Source organism: Chlamydotis macqueenii, chromosome 2, assembly GCF_036417535.1.
Source record: "Chlamydotis macqueenii isolate bChlMac1 chromosome 2, bChlMac1.mat, whole genome shotgun sequence".
NCBI classification, from domain to species: domain Eukaryota; kingdom Metazoa; phylum Chordata; class Aves; order Otidiformes; family Otididae; genus Chlamydotis; species Chlamydotis macqueenii.
In genome coordinates this window covers 140,374,352-140,386,484 of record NC_141557.1, presented here as the reverse complement: position 1 = coordinate 140,386,484, position 12,133 = coordinate 140,374,352, and the positions used below count along the sequence as shown (strand labels likewise).

The 12,133-nt window shown below is 42.0% G+C and overlaps 1 protein-coding gene across 1 annotated transcript in view; it reads left to right on the top strand.

The window, feature by feature from the left end:
- Positions 1-10,673, top strand: part of NIPAL2 (NIPA like domain containing 2) — a 51,752-nt gene extending 41,079 nt beyond the window's left edge. The window contains exons 7-11 of the mRNA XM_010127245.2: positions 623-758; positions 3,174-3,262; positions 4,981-5,044; positions 6,380-6,474; positions 6,791-10,673. Coding sequence (XP_010125547.2) covers positions 623-758; positions 3,174-3,262; positions 4,981-5,044; positions 6,380-6,474; positions 6,791-6,885 — 479 coding nt within the window. The 3' untranslated portion in view covers positions 6,886-10,673. The remainder of the gene's footprint in view (positions 1-622; positions 759-3,173; positions 3,263-4,980; positions 5,045-6,379; positions 6,475-6,790) is intronic.
- The last annotated feature ends 1,460 nt before the right edge of the window (positions 10,674-12,133 follow it).

The window sequence follows — 12,133 nt, the reverse complement described above, 5'->3', positions numbered from 1 at the left end:
GAAATCCTGAGGGTGAGGAGTTATTTTAGGCTGCCAGTGTCACATGCAGGCTGCTATTAGGAGGTGTCCCAGCTGCTTAGAAGAGATAACAAGACCTCTCAGACCTCTCCTGAATAATACAACATGGGCTCCAAATTAGCAGCTGGAGCTGAATAAAGTATATCTGGAAGATGTGGAGCAGTTGTACCACCTCCAGTTGGCAGTCCAGTGTTTAGGACAAGTGCCCAGCTATGGGAAATGGATCCAGTTCTTTTCTCTACCTGACCTCAGCTTCTCTTACACACACACACGAGTCCTATCTTGCAAGATTTTATCAGACTCTAACCTCACCTGCTCTGGTGAAAATGAGGAAACTTTGGGTAGATGCAGGGTTGTAGACCTCAGTGCTACAAGAACTTAAAAGAGAAACACAAAGCACACATGGAGTTAAGGCCACTCAGAGTTTAGACAGTAGCTTAGTGAGCATTTACAAAATCACACACTTCGTTTTAGGTGCCCAGATCCTACGTCAGTGGTTTTTCAGGTGATCAGACCTGTGGCTCTGACCTTGTCCTCCCTCACTGATGCTCTGAGGTCCTCGCTGTGAATCCTCCCCCGGCTAATCTCTCCCTTTCCCTTTCAGCATCACTGACTGTCATCGCTGTAAAGGCTGTGGCCAGCATGGTAACACTCTCTGTAAAGGGGAAAATGCAGCTAACTTACTCTGTTTTCTATATCATGATTGTTTTAATGGCAACTTCTTGTGCTTTCCAAGTCAAGTAAGTGAATTTTTACTTATCTCCTAACCTTTGTACCCATTTATGTGCCAGTTTTGTTCAGTACTAATATTGACTCCAGATCTAAGTTGTACTTAAATGCAACAAATTCCTGGCAGGGCCTTGACAGATGTGTGAACTTCCTACATCTTATTATATTGTTTATTTAGGCTTTATTTCTCAGTTTGTAATTGATTAATTACACAGATGCTACCCCATCTCATTGTCAACTTATGTAAAGCCTTCTTGAATTCAGTTCTAGTTTTGGCATATGTTTTGAACTCATGAAATGAAATTTACTTAATACATAATATTTATTTTTGTTACTTTTAGCAACCTGCATTGCTGAATAATCAAATGTCCACATTTACCCTCATTATGCATCTCTTTTCCCTAGCTTACGTCCCTTGTCAGATCAAAGAAGAGAGTTTACCCTGACTTTCTCCCTGCCTCTGTTAAATCTGCACGTTGAGTTTTGCTACCCTATATGTCTGTACCTTTTTAGGAAATAGCTAATTTTTAGTGTGCAGAGTTTTCCCTGCTGGCCTCTGGCCTGTTAAGTGATTGTTTTATTCTGCCTTTGCAGATTGCTGGGGGTGGCAGCACAGTAAAATATGGCTTGCAGCTGAACAGAGAGTCCATTCCCTTTATGGCGGTCCCTCTGCTTCAGGTGCTGATAGCATCATTCAGTAATCTCATCTAGACTGTTCCAGTGCAAGCCTGAGTGTTTACTTGTGTGATTATTTTCTGGCAGAGGAGCCAACCCAGCTTTCTTGTGGCAGAACATACCATTCCCATGTGGAATCAGAAAGTCCATGAGTTATTATGCAGTGACTCTCCATGGTTGACTCAGGAACTCCCCTGGAACAGATTATAGAGTGATTTACATCCAGCTTGTCTTTGCTGGGAGAACAGCTCAGGGCAGTTAAAATAGGAAATAAAAGCTTGGTAAATAGGAAGCTGCTGAATTAGCCTCTCCTTCTTGCCAGGTTTTTCTTTCTTTCATTTGCTGGGGCAAAATTAAAGCAGAAGTGTAATGCGCCCATTTCATTCCCTGGGCTCAGTGTCTCTTTCTGTTTTCTCTGTTGGACACATTTTCAAACAGAGCCAGTGCTGTCAGTCTAATTTTTTCATTTTATTTGTTTCCTCTTTCATTTTATTTGACTGTCATATGTTAGCTCAGAACAGCCTGTGCTGCAACATCCTCCTGGATTCAACGCTGGGCCTTGATATCACTGTTTTAGTCCCTGTGACCAATTTTGTTGTAAATGGGAGAAAATAATGAGGTGTTTTCAATGACTTCAAAATCCTGACTATCCTGTGGATATGTAGGATTTCTTTATTTTTAAAGCACCATGGAGACTGTTCAACAGTTGCTAAAATAACCATGCAATTACTTTAATGGCTAAAACAGATCCAAGCTTGGATTTTTACTGTGCACATGTATTGTACCAGTGAAACATTTAAGTATAGTTCTTTTTATAGGTTTTGAACACACTCTGCAGCCTCCTGATTTTTCTCTTTCAGTCTGAAATGCACCATTCACATAACAGAATATCTGCTGGTGCATCCAAGACTTCACACTTATGATTCATCACCCTATGTGTAAATGTTGATAGCTCTGGTCTCCGTATGAGTGGGTTAATTGCTTTGCCTTTTTCATCTGCTGATGCAGACTGTGCAGGCTATTCCATGGCCCACTGTCTCAGTCCTGCAGGTTTGTGTTCAGTGTATGCTCCTGTGGTCCTGCACACTCTTGCTCATGATTCTGGTGAGACTCTGTGTTGCCTTTCTGAGGAGCACAGTAGAGAGTTTCCAACCCAAGGAACATAGGCTTGGAGCCACCTTCCTGGACTTTCCCAGCAGGACAGAGAATGTCTGGGGTATGATTGCATGGATAAACATACAAATATGTGTTTTAGCCAAGTTGGATTCAGCAGCAGCAGCAATGTGGACTTCAGCAAAGTGTAATAATTTCTACAAGGATTTGCGTGTGCGCATCCATGCTGGAAATATACCCTTACACAACCTGTTTAAATTAGAGCAACTTGTCCCTGGCTGCTTGCAGGCAGCACTGCTTCCAAGAACCGATGCAGGCTGTAAGCAGTAATACCCTATCATTCCTCCCTTATCTGTGGCAGAATTTTTTTTTCCAATACTGCTTCAAAGGACTCTCCAATGACAGCCTATTGCCAAAAGAATCCATGCTAACCTTCTTGCTGTTGTCTATTTTTTTGTACTCTGTAGAGTCAAAACAAGAAGGTAAATTCAATACATGTACGCATCTGTCCAAGGCTACTTGCCATTAAGCTAAGAAATGGTCACACTTACTGTTAAACTGACATAAAGTAGCTTAACCTGACTTAAAGTGCGATGAACCTCCCATAGGCATGAGGTGCAATGACTCTTGTCTTCCAGGTTCTTGAACCAAGCAATGCATCTGTACGAAGCACTAGCAGTTGTGCCCATTAATTTTGTGTTCTTCACCACCAATGCCGTCATTTCAGGTTTGTTTCTGGCCTTCTGTCTCTACAGAGCGATTTTCTAGACATCAGGTTTTCAGGAATTACTGCCTGGGAACAGGAATACAGGCCAGTCATGTTTGTCTTTACAAAAATAATTTTTTCCTATGTGACAGGTGTTTAAGTTCTGAAAAATGAATAAGTTCACAACTTTTGAAGCAAAATAAAAATGATCACATTCTATCGTTTCCAGAACTGATATGTACAGTTTACTGTGCCTTGCTGGCTTACTAGGAGTACCTGCATTTATCCTAGTCCCATCTTGACATCCAGTAAATGCTTTTACCATGTGCACACCAGCCTCTCCATATCTGAACTGGTAGAGTAATTTTACCAGCTTGGCAAACTACTCAAATGACAACCAGCTGTGTTTCATAGTAGTTAGTGTATATTCAGTTTCAGAAGGTGGAATTCTAGGTTAAGTGAAGGAAATAAGATGACTCCAAAGACTTTTTAAGCATTTAACATTTTATTCCGTGTGAGAACTTTGAACTCGGCATTGTTAAAGAGGGACTGCAAATCTTGGAAATGGTGTGCAGCGCAAGAACATGAGCAGGGAGGACGACTAAGATGCTGTATCAGCAATGAGCCAAAATGATCATGTTGTTAGAACATTTATGACTCATTTTAACACACACTGGGGGCTTTCCTGTCATTGCTGTGCAGGAGTTTCTCATGCAGAGCTGCCATTAGTGAGAAGGGGAGTTAGCTTCACACACAGATTGCCTCAGCACCTGTGTTAGAAAAGACCTACACTTTGTGACTGAGAGGAGACTTGCGCCAAAAGGGGTTTGCGTTCTTCTGACCATATGGGGAATTTGGCCTTGTGCCGCCTTAAAAGATCAAGTACCTATTCAGGAATGGCTTAATAGCTTTGAGGCTGGATACGCATGCATTTGCACCAGGTTAGTTAAACCAGCGTAGGGCTTAGAAGAGCAAGCTCTGCTGAATCTTGCTGGGGTGCTCATAGAAGAGACGTCATCTCATGATGCCCCCATCCCAAGTCACAGCCTTCGAAGACACAGTGACACATCAGGTACACTGGTTCACACTCTGGCATTTCTAAGCACAACTATGCTCATCAGTGGTTTAAAGCTAATACAGGCTGTGAATTGGGGCAGCTGAGATCCAGATACACATCTGGTTCTGTCACCTCCACTGCAGAGGTGCTAATTCCTGGAAAAGGGGTGACCAGAAAGAGCTAGTGATCCCTTCAGCCAGAAAGATTTGGCAAACTTGGCTGCTGGAGCCCTTAACTTGGTGTTAACATCAGGGACACAGCTAGTTATCAAAAACCTGTTCCCAATTGGAGTTAAGGTGTCCACACGGTCTGCTGAAGTGGCTTAACGAAATCCATGAAGAACCTGTTAGCTGTGTTGGTATGATTCTGCTCGTGAATAAGACCTTGAGTTTGACCTGCATAAGAACTGTTGCTGACAATGCAGAAAATACCTGCATCTGTGCAGTTACTAACACAGGACATGCTGCAGCCTGATAGACTAAATCTTCTCCAGTCCTATGCAGTATCTTGAGAAAGCCTAGGTAATGGAATATGGGCATATAGTGAACTCATGTATTAATACCTTATTTGGGACTTTTTTTGCTCCATTTGAGCATGACACTGCTCCTGACCCTCCCAGTTGTAATTCATATCACTTGGAAGCCAGTCAAGATCTGCAATTCTTGTTTCTGTCACATTCCAGGGGTCATATTTTATCAGGAATTCCGAAGTGCTGCTTTGCTGAGCGTGTTCATGTTTCTGTTCGGGTAAGTGTATCGGCCTAAAATCTGCACTAACGTTTGCACTGAAATAGCATTGCCTCATGGAATTCCTTCTTTTCTCAGTAAGAAGAAACCGGTCTTGTTATTAAAGTATTATGGAATAGCCATTATAGTAGGATAAAAAAACATTAAAGGAAAGATTGATGTCTGTGCTTTGGAAGTTTGGAGGCCTGGTTTTGAATCCAAATATGTAAAAATGTGAGACACTTATGAACTACTAATCTCATGATGGAATGAAAAGGCAACAGCATGTGTTCCTCCAGCAGGAAGGAGAAATCACTGCTCTCCACCAAAGATCATGTTATAGGGGGTGCTTTTACAACTGCGAGAAATCTCCTCCCATGTCACCTTCCACTCACGTGTCCAGCTGGTCTTTGCTGCCATTAGGCGTAGGCAATTATATGAGTTGCTTGCTTACAAGGCAGTCCTATAATGTCTCTCCCTCATCTTCCTGTGACGAGGAAGACACAGCATGCCTGTGGAAAAGTTCAGAGCATGCTAAGAAGCTGTTTACAATAAATGTCTGAAGAAGGGCCTAGATGGTGCGAGAGCAGAAACCTTCTGCTGGCTACCAGCACTGTGACAACTCTGGGGACCGGTTACAGTTCCCTGAGAATGGGTGTGAGATGGTTAAAAGCTTGTCCCAGAACTGCTGGAGGTGTCTTGCCACCAGTCAAATAAATGGGGCTGATAGCTACAGACATCCTCATCCTCTGCAGCTGGAGTGGAGTAGGTGCACACAACCACTGTCTTGTGTGACTGCAGGAAAAGTGTCAGAAAATGGAGATGAGCAAATTCACCCCATGTATTTGGCAGGCAGGAATGAGTGGTTGTGCGTCCAACACAGAGCGGATAGAAGATCTATCCAAGCATAGCAGTCTCTCATTGTTCCTGGCTTACAGCTTGCCCCTGAGACACATAGTCAAATGGGAAAAACAACAGAGATGCTGATTGTCTGCAGCTAGACTGAGTTGTTAATGAAATTGCAAATGCTAGAACGCTCGCTGAGATGCTCTGTGAAGATTTGCTCAGGGATTCAAATGTTGTGGTCTCACACTCACAGGCATTTGATTAGGTATATATTGCTGAAAGTGTAATTTTGCCTGTGGAGTGTTTGGAACTGATAATAAAGCTTCAAGGGGCAAAAACTAGACTGGAAGGGAGCCTGAGATGGATTTAGAGAGCTGCCAGGAAGAAAAGTTTCTTTAAAAACTGAGCAGCTTGGGTTTGTAAGTCTTTGAAAAAGAAACATGGAAAGAAACTCTCCTCTCAGATACAGTGAGCTGTTTCTAATGATACTATGTCACGGTTATTTTGCAGGTGTCTCCTATCTTTCCTTGGTGTATTTGTAATTGCAAGAAGTAAAAAAGAGGAGCATTTACAAATTCCTTTTATTGACTGTGGACATATTCCTGGTAAGTAGGGCTTTTTTTCTGTCTCTCTGTTTAAAAATGAGATATCAGATAATGGGATGACCTAGAAGAGTTGAGTCACAAATGTGCTGTAGTCATATTTAATAAATATACTGTTCCCTTAATTTCTATTCCTGTTCCCAGCAGATTTTTCAAAGAATTTTTCAGAGTTTTTCCAAGCTATTGTTACAACCAGTCAAATGAAAACAATGATTACTGGAGCAAAGAATGTTTAAATGATGGATTGGTGGGGGATTTGTTTTATTAAAATTCTTCACAGAGTTGTTGTTTTTCCCCTTCTCTCACCCCGTTTCCTTAGGACAAAAATTGACAGGCAAAATACAACCAGATTCTCACAGTTCACGCTATGGCACTTTGAATAATGAAGACAACTCAGTGAAAAGTCAAAGCTGAAAGAAGAAAGCACCTTACCTGCCAATTAACAGGAGGAACACCACTGGAACAAGGATCAGCAGCACCTTTTTGTTGGACATATTCAAATGTATGTTGACTCCTGTATGGTGATGAGTCATAGTATTGTTTAATCCTACTTAATTTTTCCCATGGCTGTCCCAAATATGATCTGAAGATAAAGGAAGCCTTAAGAAAAACTAAATAACCATTAACAAAATGGAACATTCTTCTAGTATCAATGCCTCTTGGGGATATTTTTAGCATCTTAATTGCCTTGAAATGCAAATAGGCACAGAATAGGATTATAAAAATTCCCCTTTAAAACACCCCAGATCTGTTTAGATGCTTAAAGACAAAGGTGAAAAATGAGGAGACTCTTCATAAGTGACTTCAAAATCTTCTGCTATATGTAGAATGCCTTTAAAAATTGGATCTTTCCTATTCAGAAGTCAAAACTGTAGCATATATACCATGTACACAAATATGTACACACAAAGTATTTTATATTATGTGTAGAGGGAAAACCCTGATTATCTTGTGCCATCAGATGAATTCTCTTATCTTCCAAGGAAACAAACACTTGTGTGAGGAGGGTGAAGGAAGAGAGTATTTACTACAGATATAGGTATGTGTGTACATGCACAGATTTGAGGTGCCCAGGTAGAGCTAGGGAACCATGCTTGACATTTTATATCCTCCCAGGAGAGTCCTGTGTGCTGGAGTGAACTGGGCTGGGCTGTACTACCTGTTAGTATAGTCTAGCCTGAGAGGTAGCCTCTGTTTTCAGGAAAACAAGATTTTAGTGAAGAAAGTGCAAAGTTCTCCAGATGGACCCTTCCTTGATGTGTCTTGGAAAAGTACTGCTAAAAAAGAAAATTAGGGCAACTCCTGCCTCCTTCCTACACCGCTGGTAATCCTGGATGAGGAAAGACTGTAAGAAAAAAGGATCACAAAGAGTCACAATAACAGTACAATGTTTCCTTCATTAAATGGTAGTGTTTCCACACTGCTTTGAAGAGCCAGCAGTGATGGGAACCATGGCAACACAGGCTCTATGTTCAGGTCTGGGAGATCTTGGTGTCCCTCAGTACCAGCTTGCTGACAAGAAAGCTTCTTCTGGGCATTCATCGTGGGTCCACTTAGCCCTGCCTGCTAACACTGATCTACCTTAACCGGCACAGTGGGGGTCAGACCCCTCCTCTGCAGAAACAAGTGAAAGTGCTCTTGAAAATTTTTCGTGTCTTGGACGAGATACTTCTTTCAGATTTGAATTAATCTGCAGTAATGGATAGGGGCCATAGGCTGCGTGTATTTTGTTTCAGTGGGATATGAGGAAATGAGGTCTCTTTTTTTCCCAGATAATTGTTTATTTCATTTTAAAACAGGTACAGCTGAAGAGCCATGAGACAGTTTCATTTCAAACCCTGCAAAGCACACACAGAGCTGCAGTTTTTCCTATGCAGCAATGTCCCGGGAGCCAGCATGAGGGGTGGGGGGCTGTGAAGTTGTTTTCCAGCGTGGATCTTTTCCAGCTGGCACAGGACAAGACTCTGTGTCTGCACCTTACTTGTACCAGCTGCCTGGCCATGGCCTTCCTTTCCCCTCTTACAGCATGAGTTCAAGTTTCTAAAGCTTGACATTAAAAAAAAAAAAAAGAAAAAGCACATTCTTTTTTTTTGTATGCTTTCTCCAGTGAATAAGGGCATGCTTCTATCTTTCTTTTGCAAGTCAAATTTAAGCCACTTCCTAAGTCTCAAGTGAGAGTGTGTGCTAAAGATGGAAATAGGAGGCTTACAGTTTTTCATTCTGTAACCTGGGAAACAAATAGGTGAAAGGATTTGGGTTTGTTTCTTTTTTAAATGATTTGCCTTGGGCATCTTTCCAAAATCTGTTTCCATTATTTAGGAGGTCTGAATGAGATAATAAGGGTTACCAGGTATAGGATTTTCTCTTTAAAGCAAGAAATAAAATGTAAAAATCTGTGGCAAAAGTTATTATTTATTTTAAACTACTGTAGTTCTTCCTGAACAACATTTCTTTTTTTCCTATGGGTTTATAAAAAAATTATAAGGGTTAAAAGGTTTTCTGTTAACTTGAATGTAATTGAAATTAATTTATGGAGGAAAACACTGGTGGGAGTTACGTGCAATTAATACTTGTGATTTGACATGATTTTTGAGATGTGAGTATATTCCGACTAATTAATATATTGCAAGATTGGAAAAACTCAGTGATGAGAATTCATTACTGCTCTGCCAAAAAAGGGACACGATTTGTTTCAAGAATCAGTTTCTAAACAATGTCCTTTTCAGATTCTGCTTGTGATACCTAGGTTGCAAACACCACAGACAAATGCCTGCTAAAAGGAAAGCCTTTTCACTCGAATATAAAAGTCCCTGGAGCCCTTCTCTTTAATAATGAGTTATTTTCTTGCAGTGTTTTTCCTGACATCAAAATGTGGGCCAGATATAAGCTGCAAAACTTGCACCTGCAGGCTGAACTTTCTTGAACAGATCCTCCACGGGATCTGAGGAAATCAAACCACGGGAAGGCGTGGTGGGCAGGCGGCGGCTCGTGGTCCCCCAGGCTCCAGCTTGGGATTTTTGACACAGCAGAACCAGCAGGACTTGTTTAGTGCTTGTTCCACTGCTGGTCACGCTGCGGTAAGAGATGAAGTATTAACTGGCCATGGGCCTGGAAATGGGAGCTCTGGAGTAGAGTGAGGCTGTTTAATTTTTACCATAAAATAACAGGATGCATTTACCAAATGGTCTTAGCTGGCAAAAAAAAAAAATAATAATAATAATTTTGGACTAGATTTGTATTTCTGCCCGTGGTAGGGGCCTGGCGTTTACGTGGCAGGTTTATTGCCTGCTCCTCACTACAGCCCACTTTTCGTGGACTCATGTTTTGTGTGTAAGGCCACTGATCACCTAAAACTAAAGAAGGGAGGCTGGATGTTACAGGGGCTTGAGGTTCTGTGCTTTGAAGCTGTGGTTTCATGCATGTGGCAAGCTGCTGTTGAGTGCTGCTGAAATTCCCCCTCTTTTTCCCAGCTGTGCGGTCCTGCATGACCTGTGGCTCTCTGTGAGCCACTTCAGCCTCTCTTCTTTAGGGGAAAATATTACATCAGATGTCTCCTTCTGAGGAGCTTCACTGGACAGCAAGCATCCTGCTAAGCTCACTCCTCACGTGTCACCATGTCTCAAATGCAGCACTTATAAGCTTCTTGAAGCACTTTTAAGTCTCTGACTCCTGAAGCTAAACCCTGAGCCAGACTCACTGGGCTGTGCACAGTGAGCATTGAGTGGCTCCACATGGGGCTGTACATCCCGTGGCACAAGGAGTGTCCTAAGGTCAGCTAGAAGCTTGGACACGTGTCTGACTACACAAGTTGTTCTAAGGACTGATTTTTTTCTTTCCATCAACTGTTTGCTATAAGGTGCATAAACAGACCTGGAAGGATGGACTGGGACCAGAAGTCTCCTGAACTCAAAATGGTCTCCCCTTGCAATCTCTCCTTCCAACCCACTTTATGCAGGATCACTGGTTGCTTGCAGAGAAAAATGTTGACTCTGATAACACTGGGGTGCAAATGATTAGACCAAGATGTCTTTCAGTTTGCCCTTTTGTTACTGTCCTCTGAGGTTTGGCCTTTTTCGTGTTCAAATTTGTTTGTTTATTCCTTTCGGAGAAATCAGCTGGACCGTGTTAGCAACTAGCCCAAAGGAGAGAGAGGCTAATTACCATAATTATTATTCAAGGGCCAAGATGGAATATTTACAACTTGAGGCCACTTGAGGAGAAAAAGATAGAGACATGTTTAGTGCTCTAGATTCTCAGGAGTTTGGGAAATCCCATGGTTCAAATGTTTCTGGGTTCTGGGATAGAATTAGGGACATCAATGAATAAACAGTGATTACATATATTTTTGTACGTGGTTTAGTTTGGCTTTTTTTTTTTTTTTTTTACTTTTTTTTTACTTTTTTGGGAGTGAAGGATGACTATTCTCTGCATAGAGAAGCGGAGAGGAAATAAGGCATTCCCTTGGCAGATGGGAAATGTTTCAACATTTTGAAGCTGTGATAAGTGTAGAGGCACCTCCCAAACACCCTGGCTGAAGTAACCCGTGAGTTATACAAGGAGGCACCACTGGCAAATGCATCACTATGTATTAAGCAGTCATGACCATTTAGAAAGGATCCCTGTCCTCTTGTCATATGTTAAATCTGCTCAGAGCACATGTACCTGATCTAGCCCCTTAAGCTATAAAAAAAAAAAGTATTTTTGAAACATGCTGAACCAGTCTCTGGGATCTGGGCCCCTGAGCCTCCTATCGATGCCTCTTTGGCGCGTACTGTCTCCCATGCAGAGTTCTTGCCAGGTCCTCCTTGTGCGGAAACCAAGCTGTGTGGTGGGTACATGCCACAATCTTACTCTGAGAAAATAGATTATTTCCAGGGCATTTCCCTTGGCCTGGGATGTGTTTACAAGGAAGTTGCACAAAACTTTAGTCTTTGATAATGTTCCCTTTACTTTGTGACTCCAATTGTAAGCAAGCAAGGGCAATTTTCGGTATCCACAGAAGCAGAATTATTGCCACCTCAGGATCAACCAGGCACAACAGATGAATCCTAAATAAAGAGTTAGCTGCCTGCTGAGTAAGTTTCTTATTTAATCTAAATCCCAGTTTTCTAGTTAGGCCCCTAAAGTTTGTGCAAGCCTTTGAGGAAGAAAATGCATTTAATAGTATAAACCTGACCTAGCATTTTGGTTGCTAATGGACTCAGACATCAGTGCCAGGGGAATTTGTGCCAGTTCACAAGGTAACAATGAGGGACATGCTGTTCAGCGGCAGAATCAGAAATGTATCATGGTGGCAGGAGAATTTTGCATGAACACAGAGGAAAGACTCCAGGGGCCCACTAATATACAGTGGTCTCCTGGACCCCTTGTTGAAAGTGTCAACAAGGCATCTGTAGCAGAGCTACTGTAAAGGAATGATTAAACAGGTGGTTCTAACGCTGTCTGTTTTACACGAAGTCAATGCATCACTGTAGCCCATGGCACTAATACCTTAAACATGAAATGTGGCCTGTGGCCACTGATGAAGGAGCCAATTTCTGTACTTTGCTAGATCCCATTGGGAAAAATAGAAATGATTGATTTAAGCCTCCAGCACAAACATGCGCTTGCCAGCTCTCCAGTTGGAGATTTCCACTCTTGGAATAGGCATTGCCTTGCCTAG